Below are 16635 nucleotides of genomic sequence, written 5' to 3'. Positions count from 1 at the left end.
TCAATTTCGTTTTTTGACATGGTCTGTTGTTTACAAAGTGCTCCTGAAAAAAGGGACACAAGCACATAATAATAATAATTATTATTATTAGATTATTATTAGATTATTATAATTATTATTAGAACTATTATGATTATTATAATTATTATATTAATGCAAATTATTATATGAATTTATTTTAATTTTATTGTAATTATTATAATATTTTATTATTTTTAAAATATTTAAATATAAATATAAAATAATAAATAATAATAGCAGATTGCATGACAATTTTACAGGTACAATAATACCAGGTGGACTGCTACGTGTAAAATATATAGTCTGCCCCCCCCCCCCCCCCCCCCCCCCCCCGTAATTTTGTCATACCAATGCGGCCCGCGAGTCAAAAAGTCTGGTGCTCCAGAACCAATTAACTGCAAGGGATCACCGTACTACGCTTTCTCACAAAGTGCCCCCAAAAAGGAGATAAGATGCGTCTGGTATTCCTCGGCTGACTGATGTTTTGTCTTGTCTTCCAGGGATGTCATGAGCGTGGGTATTACACTAGTGGGCCATCAGAAAAAGATTATGAGCAGTATACAGACGATGAGATCGCAGATGCTTCATCTTCACAATCCAGGTGTCCAAGTCTGACGGAAACAATTTTTATGGAGTATTATCTGTACTGTATGGAGTATTATGTGTACTGGAACCTGGCTGGGATCAATGGATGAACATGTCAGCCTCACGGGAATGTTTTTCTTCAGTGAGACATTTTGGACGTGAAGGAGAGGAAGAAATGCAAACAATGGACAAGGAAAATGGCATTTTCTTTTCTTTTTTTTCTAAATGAGCTAATGAACACATATCAAATCGTGCGTTGACAATTAAGTGTTTAAACTTAATGACTCCTTAATGACACTATTGGCAATGGTTTGCCTTTAAAAAGAACGAAATGTTGGATCTACAAGCTGAGGTTTGGGGGTTCAGACCATGGTCCATGGAACGGTCTTGGAAACAGGGTATACTCCGTATTTGGGGTGCTTCGGGTTGAACCTGCTTTTCATGTGTAACATACCACCGTGCATAGAACACTTTATGTTTCCTTTGACTTACAGTATACGGTACAGGGTATACTCGGTATTATCCAAACATGGAGGAAACATACGTACCTTTAGAGTTTGGTGAGGGTTAGAGTTTGGGTAGGATTAGGGCTCAAATCTGTTTTTTGTTTCTAACATACCACGGTGCATAGAACACTTTATGTTTCCTTTGACTTACAGTATATGGTACAGGGTATACTCAGTATTATCCAAACATGGAGGAAACATACCTTTAGAGTTTGGCGTTGGTTACAGTTTGGGTCTGATTAGGCCTCGAATATGGTTTTCATGTGTAACATACCACGGTGCATAGAACACTTTATGTTTCCTTTGACTTACAGTATACAGTACAGGGTATACTCAGTATTATCCAAACATGGAGGAAACATACCTTTAGAGTTTGGCGTTGGTTAGAGTGAGGGTTAGAGTTTGGGTCTGATTAGGCCTCAAATCTGGTTTTCGTTTGTAACATACCACCGTGCATAGAACGGTTTATGTTTCCTCCGACTTACAGTATACAGTACAGGGTATACTCAGTATTATCCGAACATGGAGGAAACATACCTTTAGAGTTTGGCGTTGGTTAGAGTGAGGGTTAGAGTTTGGGTCTGATTAGGCCTCAAATCTGGTTTTTGTTTGTAACATACCATCGTGCATAGAACGGTTTATGTTTCCTCCGACTTACAGTATACAGTACAGGGTATACTCAGTATTATCCGAACATGGAGGAAACATACCTTGAGAGTTTGGCGTTGGTTAGAGTGAGGGTTAGAGTTTGGGTCGGATTAGGGCTCAAATCTGGTTTTCGTTTGTAACATACCACCGTACATAGAATGGTTTATGTTTCCTCCGACTTACAGTATACAGTACAGGGTATACTCAGTATTATCCAAACATGGAGGAAACAAACCTTTAGAGTTTGCCGTTGGTTAGAGTGAGGGTTAGAGTTTGGGTCGGATTAGGGCTCAAATCTGGTTTTAATTTGTAACAAAGCACCGTGCATAGAACAGTTTATGTTTCCTTCGACTTGGAAACAGGGTATACTCGGTATTATCCAAATATGGCGGAAACATGCCTTTAGAGTTTGGCGTTGGTTAGAGTGAGGGTTAGAGTTTGGGTCGGATTAGGGCTCAAATCTGGTTTTTGTTTGTAACATATCACCGTGCATAGAACGGTTTATGTTTCCTCCGACTTGGAAACTTCGACTTGGTATACGCTGCATTATCCATACCTTCAGGGTTCGGGGGTTGGTTATGGTTTAGGTTAGGATTAAAATCAGTTTTTCATTGTAACATACCATGGTTCATAGAATAGTCTACATTTTCTTCAAATTTGAAACAGGGTGTAATCAGTATTATCCAAATCTGGAGGAAACATACCTCTTCGGGTTCGGACTGTTTTTGCTTTGTGCTAAACAGTCTATGGTGCATTGAACAGTCCATGTTTTCCTTCAACTTGGAAACAGGGAATACTCTGCTTGAAAGAAATGAAGGGTTAAGGGTTAGGATCAAAATCTACATTTCCTTCGACTTGCAAGCAGGGTATACTCAGTATTAATCCAAATAATCCAAATATGGAGAAAACGTTCTCTTCAACCTTTTCTGTTGGCACTTTGAACCTCATGTACAATTTTTCATTCATTTATTATGAATTTTGAACACTGAATAGATTTTTCTAGACCTTCTTTGACTCTTTGTCAATGTAGCAATATCGTTGGAGTTCATTACGGGAATTTTAGCTCCGACTCTTTGTTGGGATGGTGCACTGTTGAAAGACCATATCCAAGCCCCATCGCTTGTTTTGACAGAATTATGCCTAAATGTTGCACATTTTCTGGGTACATTCTTCCGCTGCAAATACATGGAATCAAAAAAAGGAGAAAGGTGAACTCCGTGGATGTGTCGCTGCCTTAAGTGTTTGACGTATTGCCGGTGCGGATGCTTTTACTGCGATTTCTTTTTTCAACGTGATCTCGGTTTGTTTTGTTATCCTCGCCGTATGATGTTTCGTTATCTGAAACTTGCACTGCTGAAATCAAGATCAAGGACACGTCGTGATGCTACAAAGTGCTAAGAGAAGAGACGAAGTAAACAAAGCAATAATTACCAGGTAAAATAGGTCTTCACTTGACATCACCAAGGTGCTAGTCTATGTGTGCTGAGAGGAGAAGACCCCTTCGGATGCGCCACTCAATCACAAGCGTTCATATTTATTCACCAGCAATACTTTCTGATGATGAGAAGGAGGATTTGGGTGTCAAATCAAAAACTGGGCAGGGACAGATTGTGATGCTGAGTTGCCGTCTGTGTTTTTTCGTGTGCGTAGTTTCTTCTTTCCGGCGGCTCGGAATTCTTTTTGTTTTCCAGGGAATCAAATATTAATTTAAGTTAATCAAACATGAATTTTTGATTTGTTATTTTTATCTGTTTCAATACACTTTGCATAAAAGTATGGACTGTCCATGTCTTTGTTAGGAGGTAAGCCTAACTTAAATCAGCAGGGGATAAAATAAGAATATCCCCTGCTGTCTGTATATAGGTAGATACATATATTGGTTTTTTTTTTTGTTTTTTTTACCAGATATGTGGTTTCTCTAAAATAGATCGTAAAAATAGATCATAGATCAAGAGATGTGGATCATTTTCAAAATTTGAAAATATTTGGCTACTTTCTTGGATCATTCCAAGTCCAAATGTACAGCAGAGTACTGGGGCCATGTTAAAAAAAAAAAAAAAATACCTGAAAAAAGTCATACAATTATGAGAATAAAGTGGAACATTTACGAGAATAAATGTGTACATTTATGATAAAAAGTTGTACATTTATGAGATGAAATTTTAGATTTATGAGAATAAAGTCATGAATTTACCAGAACAAAAGAAGACATTTATGACAAAAAGTTGTAAATTTACCAGAAAAAGTCATAAATCTATGAGGAAAAAGTTGTAAATTCACGAGAATAAAGCCTTAAATTGAAGAAAATTAGAAAAAGTTGTACATTTGCAAGAATAAATTCATAATATTACGTGTCAAAGGGAAAATAGAGCATGGGTCTTCAGGCTAACTTTTATTGATAACATGGCAGCAAAACACAGCGGTTGAACCCAAACAGATTAGCATGTCTAGCCCTTCTCACTTCCTACTTCCTGACCCCGCCCCCTCCAAATCCCCAAGGTCACATTAGCGTGTTAGGATTTTATTCTCAAAATCTGAGATGATTTTAATACTTTGCTGTAACGGGCACTGCCTGAGAAAATGGGGGACTTGAGCAATTTTTTTTCTCTGAAATGTATAACTTTACACTCAAAATTTTGGATATCATTTTTTGTCAATGTGGCCCTGGTAAAAATCGATTCAACAAATGAAAGAAATAAAAAAAAAATATTTAAGCTAGTGCAGGGGAGAAATAGTGTTGGTTGATGGAGTTCCTGGTGGGGGGGGGGGGGGGGGGGGTCCTGATCCGAGCACCTTTAATAAACCTCACCTAATCTATATAAAGAATTCCACAATGAGGCAGATTAACGAACTAAAGCCATTCAGTCAACACATCATCCTTAAAAGGGACCTATGATGCTTTTTCCACTTTTCTGACCTATAAACGTTGCTAGAATGTCGTATTTTGGTGTCAAATGATGCCAAAGTTTCAGATAATGAGGTTTGCGCATTTGGAAGTGAGCCCTGAAAGAAGTTTGGGATGGCTCAAAACGCTCGGTTTCAGAAGGCGTGGTACAAACTGCGCCTTTGTGATGTCACAGAGTGGCGGACTTCCTTATATGGTTCATAGTTAGGAAGGCCGCGGACCGTGTTTGGAAGCACAAATGGAAGGAAATACAGCTGGAATAGGTGCAGATTCTGAAAGATCTAGGAAGTTTTCTGGGCGGGTTATTGTGTGAAACTGCTCTATCGGAGAACACAACTCAATACAAAGGGTCGAAAAATGAGCATTATAGTTACCCCCCCTTTTGAAATCCATCATATCACATTCCGAGGTGTGGTTCTCTTCAACTCGGCCATAAAAAAAACAAAGATGAAATAAAAAGACAAAAACGGGATTATACAATATTGAGTCACATGCAGCCGATAATAAAGCTAGTAAGGAAATCTTTTTGAAATGTTTTGATTCAGCACTGCAAATTTATGTCACTGCTTTGGTGCGCTGGGACTTGATTCCAAAGAGTGCAACACTGTTTTTTTTTTCTTCTTCTTCTAATTGTAAGACTTGTATATTTTATTTATATTGTTTTTACACATACTACCAGACAACAGAAAACTGAATCAATAAAAAATGCACTATATTTTTTTATATCTTTCAGATGACTTGTCATCACTCAAGTATTCAATTGTACATACCTTTTCATTTCGGACCAAAGATCATGGATGTGATTTCATTTTTAGTAATGATGAACGTTTAAAAAAAAAAAAAGTAAGATTTTACTATTTATTTCTCGGTAAACATAAAGAGAATGAATCAGCGCTGATTCTTTTTGTCATCAGAAGATACAGGATATAAAACACCGTTAAGTTGATCATTGTCTGTTACATAAAGACTTTTGCTTTGTAACCTTTGTACATATATTTTTGGAAATAAAATGCAATCTGTAAATGTTTGTCTCTTATGCGTCATAGTGAGTGCAGGGTTCTTTCTACAACAGCGGTGTCTAAAGTGAGGCCCGGTGCCCATTTGTGGCCTTTTTTTGATGGGCCTGTGGCACATTCTAAAAAAAACGTATGTATAATCTAAACATGTGGCATCCCACAGGGTTCCGTGCTAGGACCTGTATTGTTCAGTCTTTGTATGTCCCCCTTTGGCAATATCATTATATAACACACCAGGAACTTCCACTGCTATGCAGATGACACACAACCGTACTTATTAACCAAACTAAACTAATCACAATAAAGAAAATTAAAAAAAATAAAATACTTGGAAATCATTTTACAAGAATGCAGTAAAAAAAATTACAAGAAAAATGAGAAAACTATTTTTTCAAAAGTAATATGAGAAACAAGAAGTTGTAATCTTTGGAAATATTTATAATGTAACAAGAATAAAGTCAAAATATTATTGGAATTAAGGCATATAATTATAAGAATAAAATTTCCATAATGAAAGTTGAACTAGTTGGGGAAAAAAACACATTGGAAATGAAAAAATAGCTGTAGTCTTACAAAACTAAAGTCCAAAATATGAAGCAAAAAAAAATCTATTGTAACAAGAAAAAAGTTGGAATTTTCTAAGAATAAACTAATATTATGAAGAAACATTTTTCTTGTAGTAGTATAGATTTGAAATATTAAAGAAAGATGTTTTTGGGGTTGTAATATTATCTCGAGATTACATATCCAAGCCCAAAAATATCAGCAAACTAGACTTTTAGACAAAAACATCGACTCCTCCGATTCCAAGCCAGAATGCTTCATAAACATCTGGAAACGTAATCATCCATTTGGTATAAAATGAGCAACACAAGACGACACATTAGCAAGAGATTAGCAGGAGATAAAAAAAAACTTAAATACCGCAGCAGGCTTCCCAGCTTAAACAGGCAGGTGGTCCCGATGAGAAGACAAGCTCTTCTAATGGAGGCAAAGGAAGGATGGCTGTGAAAAAACATCCACATGCGTCCTAATTCTGGGGTCATTTTTATTGGAGCTGAAAACCGTGCAGCAAATTGAACGTATGAGACCGGAGTCTGACATGTGAGAGGTTTGATTAGGAATGTACCGGATGGCGGAGGAAGTAAACGGTGTGGCGGGGACGGCATCTGAGCAGCATCAACGTTCAGATGACAGTTAGGCGTGACCATTTTGGCGTGCTGGCTTTCCTCCATTTAGTCGATTGTATCGCATTTCATGAAATGTCACAACATCGTGATGACACTTTAATGCAGAGCCTGTCAAAGTAGAAAAAGGTTCTTGGAGTTGGAAAACTAAGGAAGGCTTTTAAATCTCAGCTTTTTGCCCCGGAAAGATCTGATCCACATGCTGGAGGTTCTTCTCGCTAGACACAGTCATTCCCTGCCTTCATATGATATTCAATAGACATCGTCATCGTTTCAATAGACCGTACCAATTATTAGGGTTGCCACTGTTTTCTTGTTACAATAAAAAAATTTTGCTTCATATTTTGGACTTTAGTTTTGTGACTTGATGACAGCTATTTTTTTTTATTTCATTTTTTTCATACTTTATTATGAAAATTTTATTCTCATAATTATATGCCTTAATTCAAAATTTTTACTTTATTCTTGTTACATTATAACCTTTTTCCAGAAATTACAACTTCTTTTTTTAACTTAAAAAAAATCATTTTCTCATTAGATGACACATTTTTCTCATAAGCTTTTCCATTTTTGCTTCCAAGCATTTTATTTTTAAAATTTTCTTTATTAAATAAAGAATTATTTCTTTTAAAAAAATTGTGATTAGTTTAATTTAGTGTGGTTAATAAGTACAGTTGTGTGTCATCTGCATATCAGCGGAAGTTCATGGTGTATTTTTCTAATGATATTGCCTAAGAACAACATACAAAGGCTGAACAATATAGGGTCCTAGCACGGAACCCTGTGGGATGCCACGACTAACCTTCACGTGTCTCGGTTCTTTACTATCAACGGATCCACACTGCAGGCGTTCTGTCAATGACTGAAATCCTTTTAACGCAAGTTCCTAATCTCTGTAATAACTGAAGGCCCAATGTCGTACACAAATAGGCGGCTCGTGGACCAAACACGGACCATGAGCTGTCCATTGAAGTCCACTGTCTGTAGCCCATAAGACTTTCCAGCTCACCTCTGACCCTGAGTAGTACGTGGAAGAGAATATCTCACTTTACAATAAGGTACATGAAAATACATTACTGAGGTACTAATGATTAATGACATGAAGTAGTAACTGATGAAGTGTAATTTAGTGTACCTTATTGAATGCCATCCAACCCCCACACACAAAAACAAGAGTGAAGGACCAGCCGTTTAAAATAAAGAATAAAGACCGCAGCAGCTCAATAGATGAAAACTCTTTTCTCTTTGTTTTTGCTGTTTGCCAAGCAGGGTCTTGTTTAGCATGCTAATCGTTTATATCCCATCACGATCTCAAGTGCACTGAGACACCGCTGCTACAAAGGCATTAGTGCATTATTCTTTTAGTGATATACTATATATATATATATATATATATATATATATATATACAACGTCCATTATGGTAGTGGATTTACTTTTACTTTGCTGTCCTTCGGGACAAAGACCTATTGTTTTCCACTTTTAGTATCCCGTTGAGGGATGACAGGCTAAAAGCACTGCTGGATGGAACCAACAATAGCGTCTAGTACTATCAACACTGTAAAAACTACAAATGACCATTACATCCTACAAGAGCAGCAACAACATCCGCAGTAGAGGTGGGCCGCACTACCGCTGTTTCTATTCAATACTAAAGTCTCAGTAGGGAAACCAGACTTCCCAGACCCCGGGACATAATCCCTCCAGGGTGTCCAAGGTCTGCCACATTTTTGGACCTGGTTGCAGTCCAATGTCAAAGAACGCTAAACTCATCACACAGCAACTTAATACTAAAAAGGTAGTAAAGGCATATACAATACAAGTACCGATACAAGTTTAAAAAAAGACAAGAACTATTAACTAGGGATGTTCCCATCAGGATTTTATGTGGCGATACCAATCTCGATAATCCATGAGTAAAATTGTCCGCTACTGATACCAAGACGGCGGACAAGTGGTTAGCGCGCAGGCCTCACAGCTAAGAGACCCGAGTAATTACATGCAATTAGCCACTCCAAATTGTCCATAGGTATGAATGTGAGTGTGAATGGTTGTTTGTCGATATGTGCCCTGGGACAGCTGGGATAGGCTCCAGCACTCCCCGAGACCCTTGTGAGGATAAGCGGTAGAAAATGAATGAACTCATATCGGTCCTTTTATTGTATATTTCTTAGCTAACTTTTGAATGTTAAGTTGCTGTGTGTGAATTTAGCATTCTATGCAAGATGGCACTGAGTCAGTAGTACTCCTGAAGTATAGGAGATCTCATAAGATGAGAACATAGTCATAAATTAGATGTGTAAACCGCAGGGTTCAAAGTTCAAGAAAAAAGTAGGGGCTTATAGACCGGAAACGGTAGCCTTCAAGTTATTTCCTTTGAACTTAAATAGCCAAAAACTTACCACTTCCACACGGATAGGGAGGATAACTATTAACAGTTGTTTAACCTTTAACATGAACATGAATCAAACGTAATAATTTTTTCTGGGTACATGATACCATACAGCATCCATATCAAACTTGCGCGGGCCGCACTAACATTAAACTTTCCTATCAAGACGAGGGCCTCAAACGAGTGTCCTGCGGGCCACATTTGGCCCGCGGGCTGCGTGTTTGAGACCCCTGCTCTAAACGTTCGGGCATGTTGCCGCTTCAGTCGTCGGACCAAAGACACGAGCGTCAAAAGAAGAAGTGGTTGGAGCTGCCCTTTTAAAATAGTTCTATCAAAGCATAAAAAGTGTATGAAAGTCGATTAAGTGATGTGTGCTTCTTAAATATTATTCTCCTCACCAAAGTCCATCCCAAAGGTTGCTATTTTTATGACCCACTCTATCTGTAAAAGCATTCTGTGCACAAAAACTTTAAATATATTTATCATTGGACACGAGCGAGCCGAGAGACGGAAAGGGCTTTCCCATGTGAAACAATGGCGTATCTCTTGCAGGAGTAATTACAGCCAAAGTGGCCACTCTTCCTGCCACTGCGATGCATTAGCTCCTTAATAAATCATTCATAAATATGAAGCCAACTTCCCTCTGTGATTACACTTCAATGAAAAAAAAAAAAAGGTTAGAAGTGAAGATGGAGAAGCACACCTTTATGGCTATTCCCTTAGCAATATTCCTCCACTGGAGAAGATGGACATGTTTAGCGCTTCGGCTTGACAGGTCGGAATACAGAGCTGGGCACGAACATGATGGTGGAGGAAGTGCAGATCAAGCATCCTAAAGACGATACTTTTATCTCTGGACACCGAAAAACCCTACATATGGAATTTGTACGGCTATAACGAATACAAGTACAAATATAAGTAATACAAAGTAATACAAATATAATCACGTAATAATAATCATGTTGATTAACCACCACATGACTGTTAGATATCGACGTCTGTCAAACCAAAAATAGAAGTATAATGCATTGCGTCCCAGCATTGTGTTATATTTTCATTACTCCGCCAGAGGAGCCCAGAGGGAGGCTGACATCATTGCAGCACAACCAATTAGATGCCTTGCTGGGACGAAATGCATTCATGGAAAATGTTTAAATATATATTTTTAATTCTAAGCTCATATTGGGGCTGCGCGGCGGACGAGTGGTTAGCACGCAGAACCTCACAGCTAGGAGACCTGAGTTCAATTCCACCTTTGGCCATCTCGCCTTTACGCTCCTATTACCCATTGTAGTAGTAGATATAATATGAGAAAATAAGACATGTAAGATCTAAATAAGATATAATTAATGCATTACGGTAGTATTCTACACTGGTCACTAGGTGTCAGTAATGTTACATTAATGAGACAATAGCCACAGCAGGAAGTACGCTGTCAAGGCTAACATGTGAGTCAGTGTTAAATCTTATTTATGGTGACTATAGGGGTGCTACTTAATGTTTAGAGGTCTTTAATAACGTTAAAGAAGGTCTTAAACAGTCTAATTATGAAAAGATGTATATAAATAAGGAATGCAACTTGTCACTATCAGATCTGGAAGCAGTTAAACGTGCTAAAGATAGGATTACTGTACTGCATTATCATGTACATCTCAGTGTCAACACATTTACACACTCAAAAGAGATCTTTCTCTCGTTAATTGCCATTGTTCACTCGTGACAAGTTAATAGGGCCGACTCACCGGAAAACGCTACCCCTAGTGTTGGAGCGGAGAATCGCAGGCACACGCTCGACCTGATGCGGACCTTTGACAGGATGTGCGAGAAGGGAAAGTGAAAGTAAAATGGTATTAAAAGCGGCATTGGATTTGAGTAGTCGTAGCGCCGTGTTAATAATTGATTTGTGAATATCTGTGGGTAATTTTCAATCTGAGAGTATATAGTTTCCCTTCCTGGAAGGCTGCGCTCTTCCATTCCCAAAAATAGCTAGTTAAACTCCCAAAACACAAGGAAGTTTGGAGTAAAATGCCGAACTTCCCAAGCCTGCCTGATGTTTAGTTAATGGCGGTGAAGCATGTCCCAGGTTTGATAATGGGATTTACATGCTTCCGCTGCAGACAAGCACAAGCCAGTCATGCAAAGGGTCTGTTTTTTCACCTTGCCAAGTGCATGGCATCAATAATGCCTCGGGATTATTTCAGTGCTGCAGGGATACGTTCAAATACCTGGGCCCATATTTTCATAGAAGCGAATGTCGGTAAAAACCTTCCTACGATCCCTCCTGTTTCATGAGTACAATTCCAAATGATGATTTTAGTCTTGATATGTGAGCATATCCTGAGTGACATTGATCATGTGTGTTTTGTAAAGTGGTTCCAGACAAAGCCACGATACTGTAAGTGTGCGATAACCACCAAGTAGGATTCCTTTTTTATAATCCAGTCCAGTCTCGACTTCTGGATCGGATTTGGGATCCAACACGTATAGTTATATGTTAAAAGCTGTCATTTTTTAAACATACATCGCCGTTTATTACCAGTTCGGCATGGATCATCTACATCAGTGGTCTCAAACACGCGGCCCGAGGGCCAAATGTGGCCCGCAGGACACTAGTTTGAGGCCCCCGCCTTGATATGAAAGTTTAATGTTTAAAGTTTGATATGGATGCTGTATGGTATCGTGTACCAAGAAAAAAATTATTACATTTGATTCATGTTCATGTCCTCCCTATCCGTGTGGAAGTGGTACGTTTTTGGCTATTTAAGTTTAAAGGAAATAACTTGAAGGCTACCGTTTAGGTGGCTAGCTCTCTAGTTTGCGAGTTAGCATGTGTCTCAAGACCCTGCAGTTGCGCAATATGTTGTAAATAAAAAGAGTATAAATGTGACTATAGTCGTGTTTTGTCATGTCTGGCTGTTGAATGGTGAGTCAAACTGGGACGTGCGACTTGTGTTAGCTGTCTGCTTGCAGCGGGTTAGCAGTGTAGAGAGTGGCCTACAGCAGCTCCTGTGTGAATGTTCACTGGGTGTGTTCTCAGCTGATATCCCACATACTGAAATGCTATGGCTTTTTAACGTAGTCCTGGCATAGAAGTGTTTCAAATGTACTTCTTCCCTGAGATCCCCCAAAAGTACGGATCGCCTTTAAAGATCACGTTCATGCAGACGCAGTACCCATATCGCTGAATAATAAACAATAAAAAATATATATTTCATATTCCAATCGTACACCACTTCAGGTATCCAAATCGACCCATTCCGGGGATTATCTGGAGCTTTTCATCACATGTAAGTATGTCAGTGGGATCCCTATTTGAGTGTGACACGCTCTATTAGCCTCCTTAATCCTAAGCGGGAAGCATCATTCCAGCAAAACTGCACGACCTTCCCATGAACCCTTGCTGTTTGTCTCATAGCTGATTAGTGAGCGAGCGTTTATTTCTGTTTTTGTTTCATCTCCATCTCCAGTTTCCTGACACGCTGAGGGGGATGTGGATCCATGTGCTATCTGGGAAAGTGTATTACTGCGATAAGTATGTTCCAAAGACATGAAAGGGAATGCTAAAATAAGCCGTCTGCCCCCAAGTATATTCGACAAGGGAGCGTGTGAGAATTTTAATCACACAGCTGTCGTTCCCTCATTGACTCTTCTCTTGCCACACAGACACACATCTTTTGTGTGACTAATAAGGACTTCATGGCATGTTTCCTATGAATTTGGAGGTGGACAGGGAATACTGAACCACAGCTCACCGCTGGTGTTTTTTTGTTTTTTTTTTTTCCCAAATAAATCATCCAGAGAACGGTGCTGGCAAAAATCAACTGGCTTATTGAGAATGCAGCTGCAGGAGTGTGACAAGTACGGGACGAGTGGGAGATGTTCTTGATTTGAAGCATTTTTGGAAGCAGCTGGGTAATGACTGCCGAGCTAGGCACCAGGGGTGGGGTTCAAATCCGAGTCAATTTGAATGACGACATATATCAATATTTCCGAATGCAGTGGCGTAAAGCACGCCGCCACTGGACTATAGAGCAGTGGAGACGCCTTCTCTGGACTGATGAGGAACTGGGAAGTGACGTACGTGTGTTAGCTGTCTGCTAGCAGCAGGTTGAGCAGTGTAGAGAGTGGCCTACAGCAGCTCCTGTGCGAATGTTCACTGGATGTGTCTCCTTAACCACAAACAGTGGCAGTAAAGTTGTATTCTAAACTGGGCTCTAGGTGTCAGTAATGTTACACAGCCACCGGGAAATAGGTGGTCAATGCTAACGTGCGCTAATGCTAATCTTATCTCAGTTATGTCCAAGATGTCTTGTTATGGTTTCATTCATTTAGAGCATTCATTCATTCATTTTCTACTGCTTATCCTAATAAGAGGCGGGGGGGGGGGGGGTACACCCTGGACTGGTGGCCAGCCAATCACAGGGCACATATAGACAAACAACCATTCACACTCACATTCATACCTATGGACAATTTGGAGTGGCTAATTAACCTATATACGTAAGTTACACCTGAGTACATCACACACAATACAAGTGTAAAGGTGACTATAGGGATGTTATTTGATGTGTACAGGGCTCTAATAATGATAAAAAATCATATTGAAAAGTCATTTATATCAACATTGAATCCTACATCACAGAAATGTACTTTTCAGGTCTGAATACAAGATAAACGAGGATCGACTGTCTATCTTTGTGAATCCATATGTCTGCTGGATCATACTGATTAAAATCCAAATCAATAATTCTATTAATTCACGCCTACCCTATTATGATACCATAAGTAGTTTATTCCAGAAATTGCCAAGCACGGATTTGTATCAGTGCCACCATTGATTAGCAATAATAAATAGAGGAAGTATTCCCTGTGCTCAATGACAGGGCAGGAATCTATAAATAAGGCATGGTGGCCCAAGAGAGTGCTGTCCTTCTGCTGCTCCCTGCAAATGTACCCATGGGACCAAATAATTGGACCCAGCTTGCCGTGAGGAAGTACTGCATGGGGAAATATGCTGAATATAGAGTAGGTGGTGATTGATACATATATCATGTACCTTGGGCTTTTGCATAAATTCTGTAGTGTTGGCAGTGGCGGTTTTTCATACGCACGTGGGCATTTGCCCAGGGCGGCATTCTCTATGAGGAATAAATGATGTACATGATATGTGATATAAGCCACTCCCATTAGTTATGATTGACATCTCATTGGGACCACCAAATTCTTCTCTGTGTTCTTGTTGTTTTTTCTGTGTGGCAATATGGTTTGACTTGTGAATTTGTCAAATTTAAGAGTTTGAATAAGTAAGTTAATTTGATCTTTGTGTGTTTTATTTATTTTTTTGTGTGATTTTACACGTCAACTTATGATGGGGGTATATCGTATTATTGATCTAAATGCCCTTACATGCTAAACAGATTTGCTTTGGAGTTTTATTTGATGTTTTTTGTTATGCAAATTTGGAGCGGCCGGACCGGAGCAGGAGGGGATAGAAAAGAAGAAGAAAAAAAACAGAGGGGGGGACAATACAAAGGGAGACAAAAAGAATAGCAACAATAACAATAACAGAATAACAGAAACAAACAGGACCACATCAGCAAATGTCAATCATGCTTATAAAGCATCACAAGGGAGAGGACAAAATATTAAACAGCAACAGTGATATTACTGAAATGAAACAGTCCAACATTTTTGTTTCTTTCGGCTTTTTCCTGATTACGGAGTCTACGTAACCACTACACCTATATGCATATTAGCATATTAGTGGTCATAGTAACAATGAAGATATGAACCTTGATAGTATTGTCAAGTACTGTCAAGACTCCATGTGACTGAATGAAGCCCATTGTATGGGGCCGAGCGGAGGACTTGGAGTGCTGCTCATTAAACGGGATTACAGCCAGATGTGAGTGAGCACAAGACAAGAAGAGAAAAGCCGGGAACGCAAGGGGAACAGGGCAGGGCAGAGGATCTGAGGAAAAATTTGGCGTTGTCAGCAGGATACCAGCTACTCTATTTGGAAGGGATGCAACCCAGGGTAATACCAGTCCACCAGTGACTGCACAACTTGTAATGCCGTGGTTTACGGGGAATGATTGGATTTCAAAATGTGATGGCAGAAGCCTAACTTTAGAAGAAGAACAATAACAAGAACAAGGGCTGAATCAGCAACAGCAAGAAGCTTACGGCCTACCAAGAGGTAAAAGTACTGGATATTTTGCAAAGCTTGTTTATTGTTTATTAAACCACTCACTAAAGCACAGCTGCATACTATTTTTTTAAATTGTAAACCAAAGCCAGATGAATGCGTAATAATAAAAAGTGTCTCTCAGAAATAGGTCTGCTGATTGGGGTTATTGTGCCAAAGCCTATAGAACCAGAAGAGGTCATTAAGGAGTGTGGATGATGGACCTTATGCAATCAGAACTACACTCGGGTGGGCAGTTAATGGAGCAATGAGAGAAAGCAACTGTGAAACAAGCGAAGATGTAACGTACGCTCCTTCAAACAGATTAAACCGTGGTTGGATGAGCTGTGGAACCAACGGTTCAAATGGGATTTCCCTCAAGGTAGCCAAGAGGAGCAGATGGAAAAGTCTCAAGAAGTCCTCCAATTGGAAAGCGCGTCAGTCTAGACAGTCCCTCAGCATCCAGAGCCTTGAGGAATTCAGGGCGAAACTGAAGCTTTGCCACTGAGGAGCGTTTTGACCACCCCGGATTGCCTCGGATCAGTCCTCTGACTCCGCTTCCTCTTTGGAATGTATGTCAGTGGGACGGAGAAGGGCCTGAAAGTATCGGTCGAGGTCAGCAGGACTGTAAACAATGTGGACCAGGTACTGCTTCCCTTATTTGAGGTGTCGGACGGTTGCTTCAGGAGTCCCACAAGCCATCTTTAATAAGTTCGGAAGAATCCCTTATTTATGTCAATTATTAGGTTCCAGGCCCAACTGTGATGAGTGAATTTCTGATTTAAAAATTAAATGTTTTCATAGTTGGAGCATGGAAAACCTGTTTACACCGCCCCTAAATGTGTTTTTTTTTGTTTACATTATTTGAACCATCTGAAATAAGACACCTATACTCACTTTTATTTTATAGTTTTATAGTAGACTTACTGAGACATAGACCTAATATAGCTTCCAATAGACTCTTGACACATGTTGGTACTGGGATGAGTGAGTCGCTCCTGATGGTTGGAGGTCTCAGAAGGATTTTTTTCTCTGTAGTAGTGATGAATAAGCCTGAAAATTTTTGCCATTGTGTCGTCACGTCATGTCATTTGTAAGCGATGTCAAAGTAAAAGTAAACAGGCACTAATCAGTCAAAGCATGAACAGCCAACAGTGCCATCCAGTGGCCAAATGATGGCATTGACAG

The 16635-nt window shown here is 39.3% G+C and overlaps 1 protein-coding gene and 1 long non-coding RNA gene across 2 annotated transcripts in view; both read left to right on the top strand.

The window, feature by feature from the left end:
* Positions 1-4530, top strand: part of epha7 (eph receptor A7) — a 61216-nt gene extending 56686 nt beyond the window's left edge. The window contains exon 17 of the mRNA XM_058086429.2: positions 522-4530. Within this exon, the coding sequence (XP_057942412.2) occupies positions 522-636 (115 nt within the window). The 3' untranslated portion in view covers positions 637-4530. The remainder of the gene's footprint in view (positions 1-521) is intronic.
* A 10867-nt stretch (positions 4531-15397) lies between these two features.
* LOC144901303 (uncharacterized) lies at positions 15398-16501 on the top strand. Its single transcript, XR_013629499.1, has 3 exons — positions 15398-15459; positions 15593-15696; positions 15772-16501. It is a non-coding gene; the product is annotated as an uncharacterized LOC144901303 (long non-coding RNA).
* The last annotated feature ends 134 nt before the right edge of the window (positions 16502-16635 follow it).

This window comes from Doryrhamphus excisus, linkage group LG11, assembly GCF_037039965.1.
Source record: "Doryrhamphus excisus strain RoL-2023G ecotype Guam linkage group LG11, RoL_Dexc_Guam_v1.1, whole genome shotgun sequence".
In the NCBI taxonomy this organism is placed as follows: domain Eukaryota; kingdom Metazoa; phylum Chordata; class Actinopteri; order Syngnathiformes; family Syngnathidae; genus Doryrhamphus; species Doryrhamphus excisus.
This window is presented reverse-complemented; position numbering and strand designations above follow the sequence as displayed.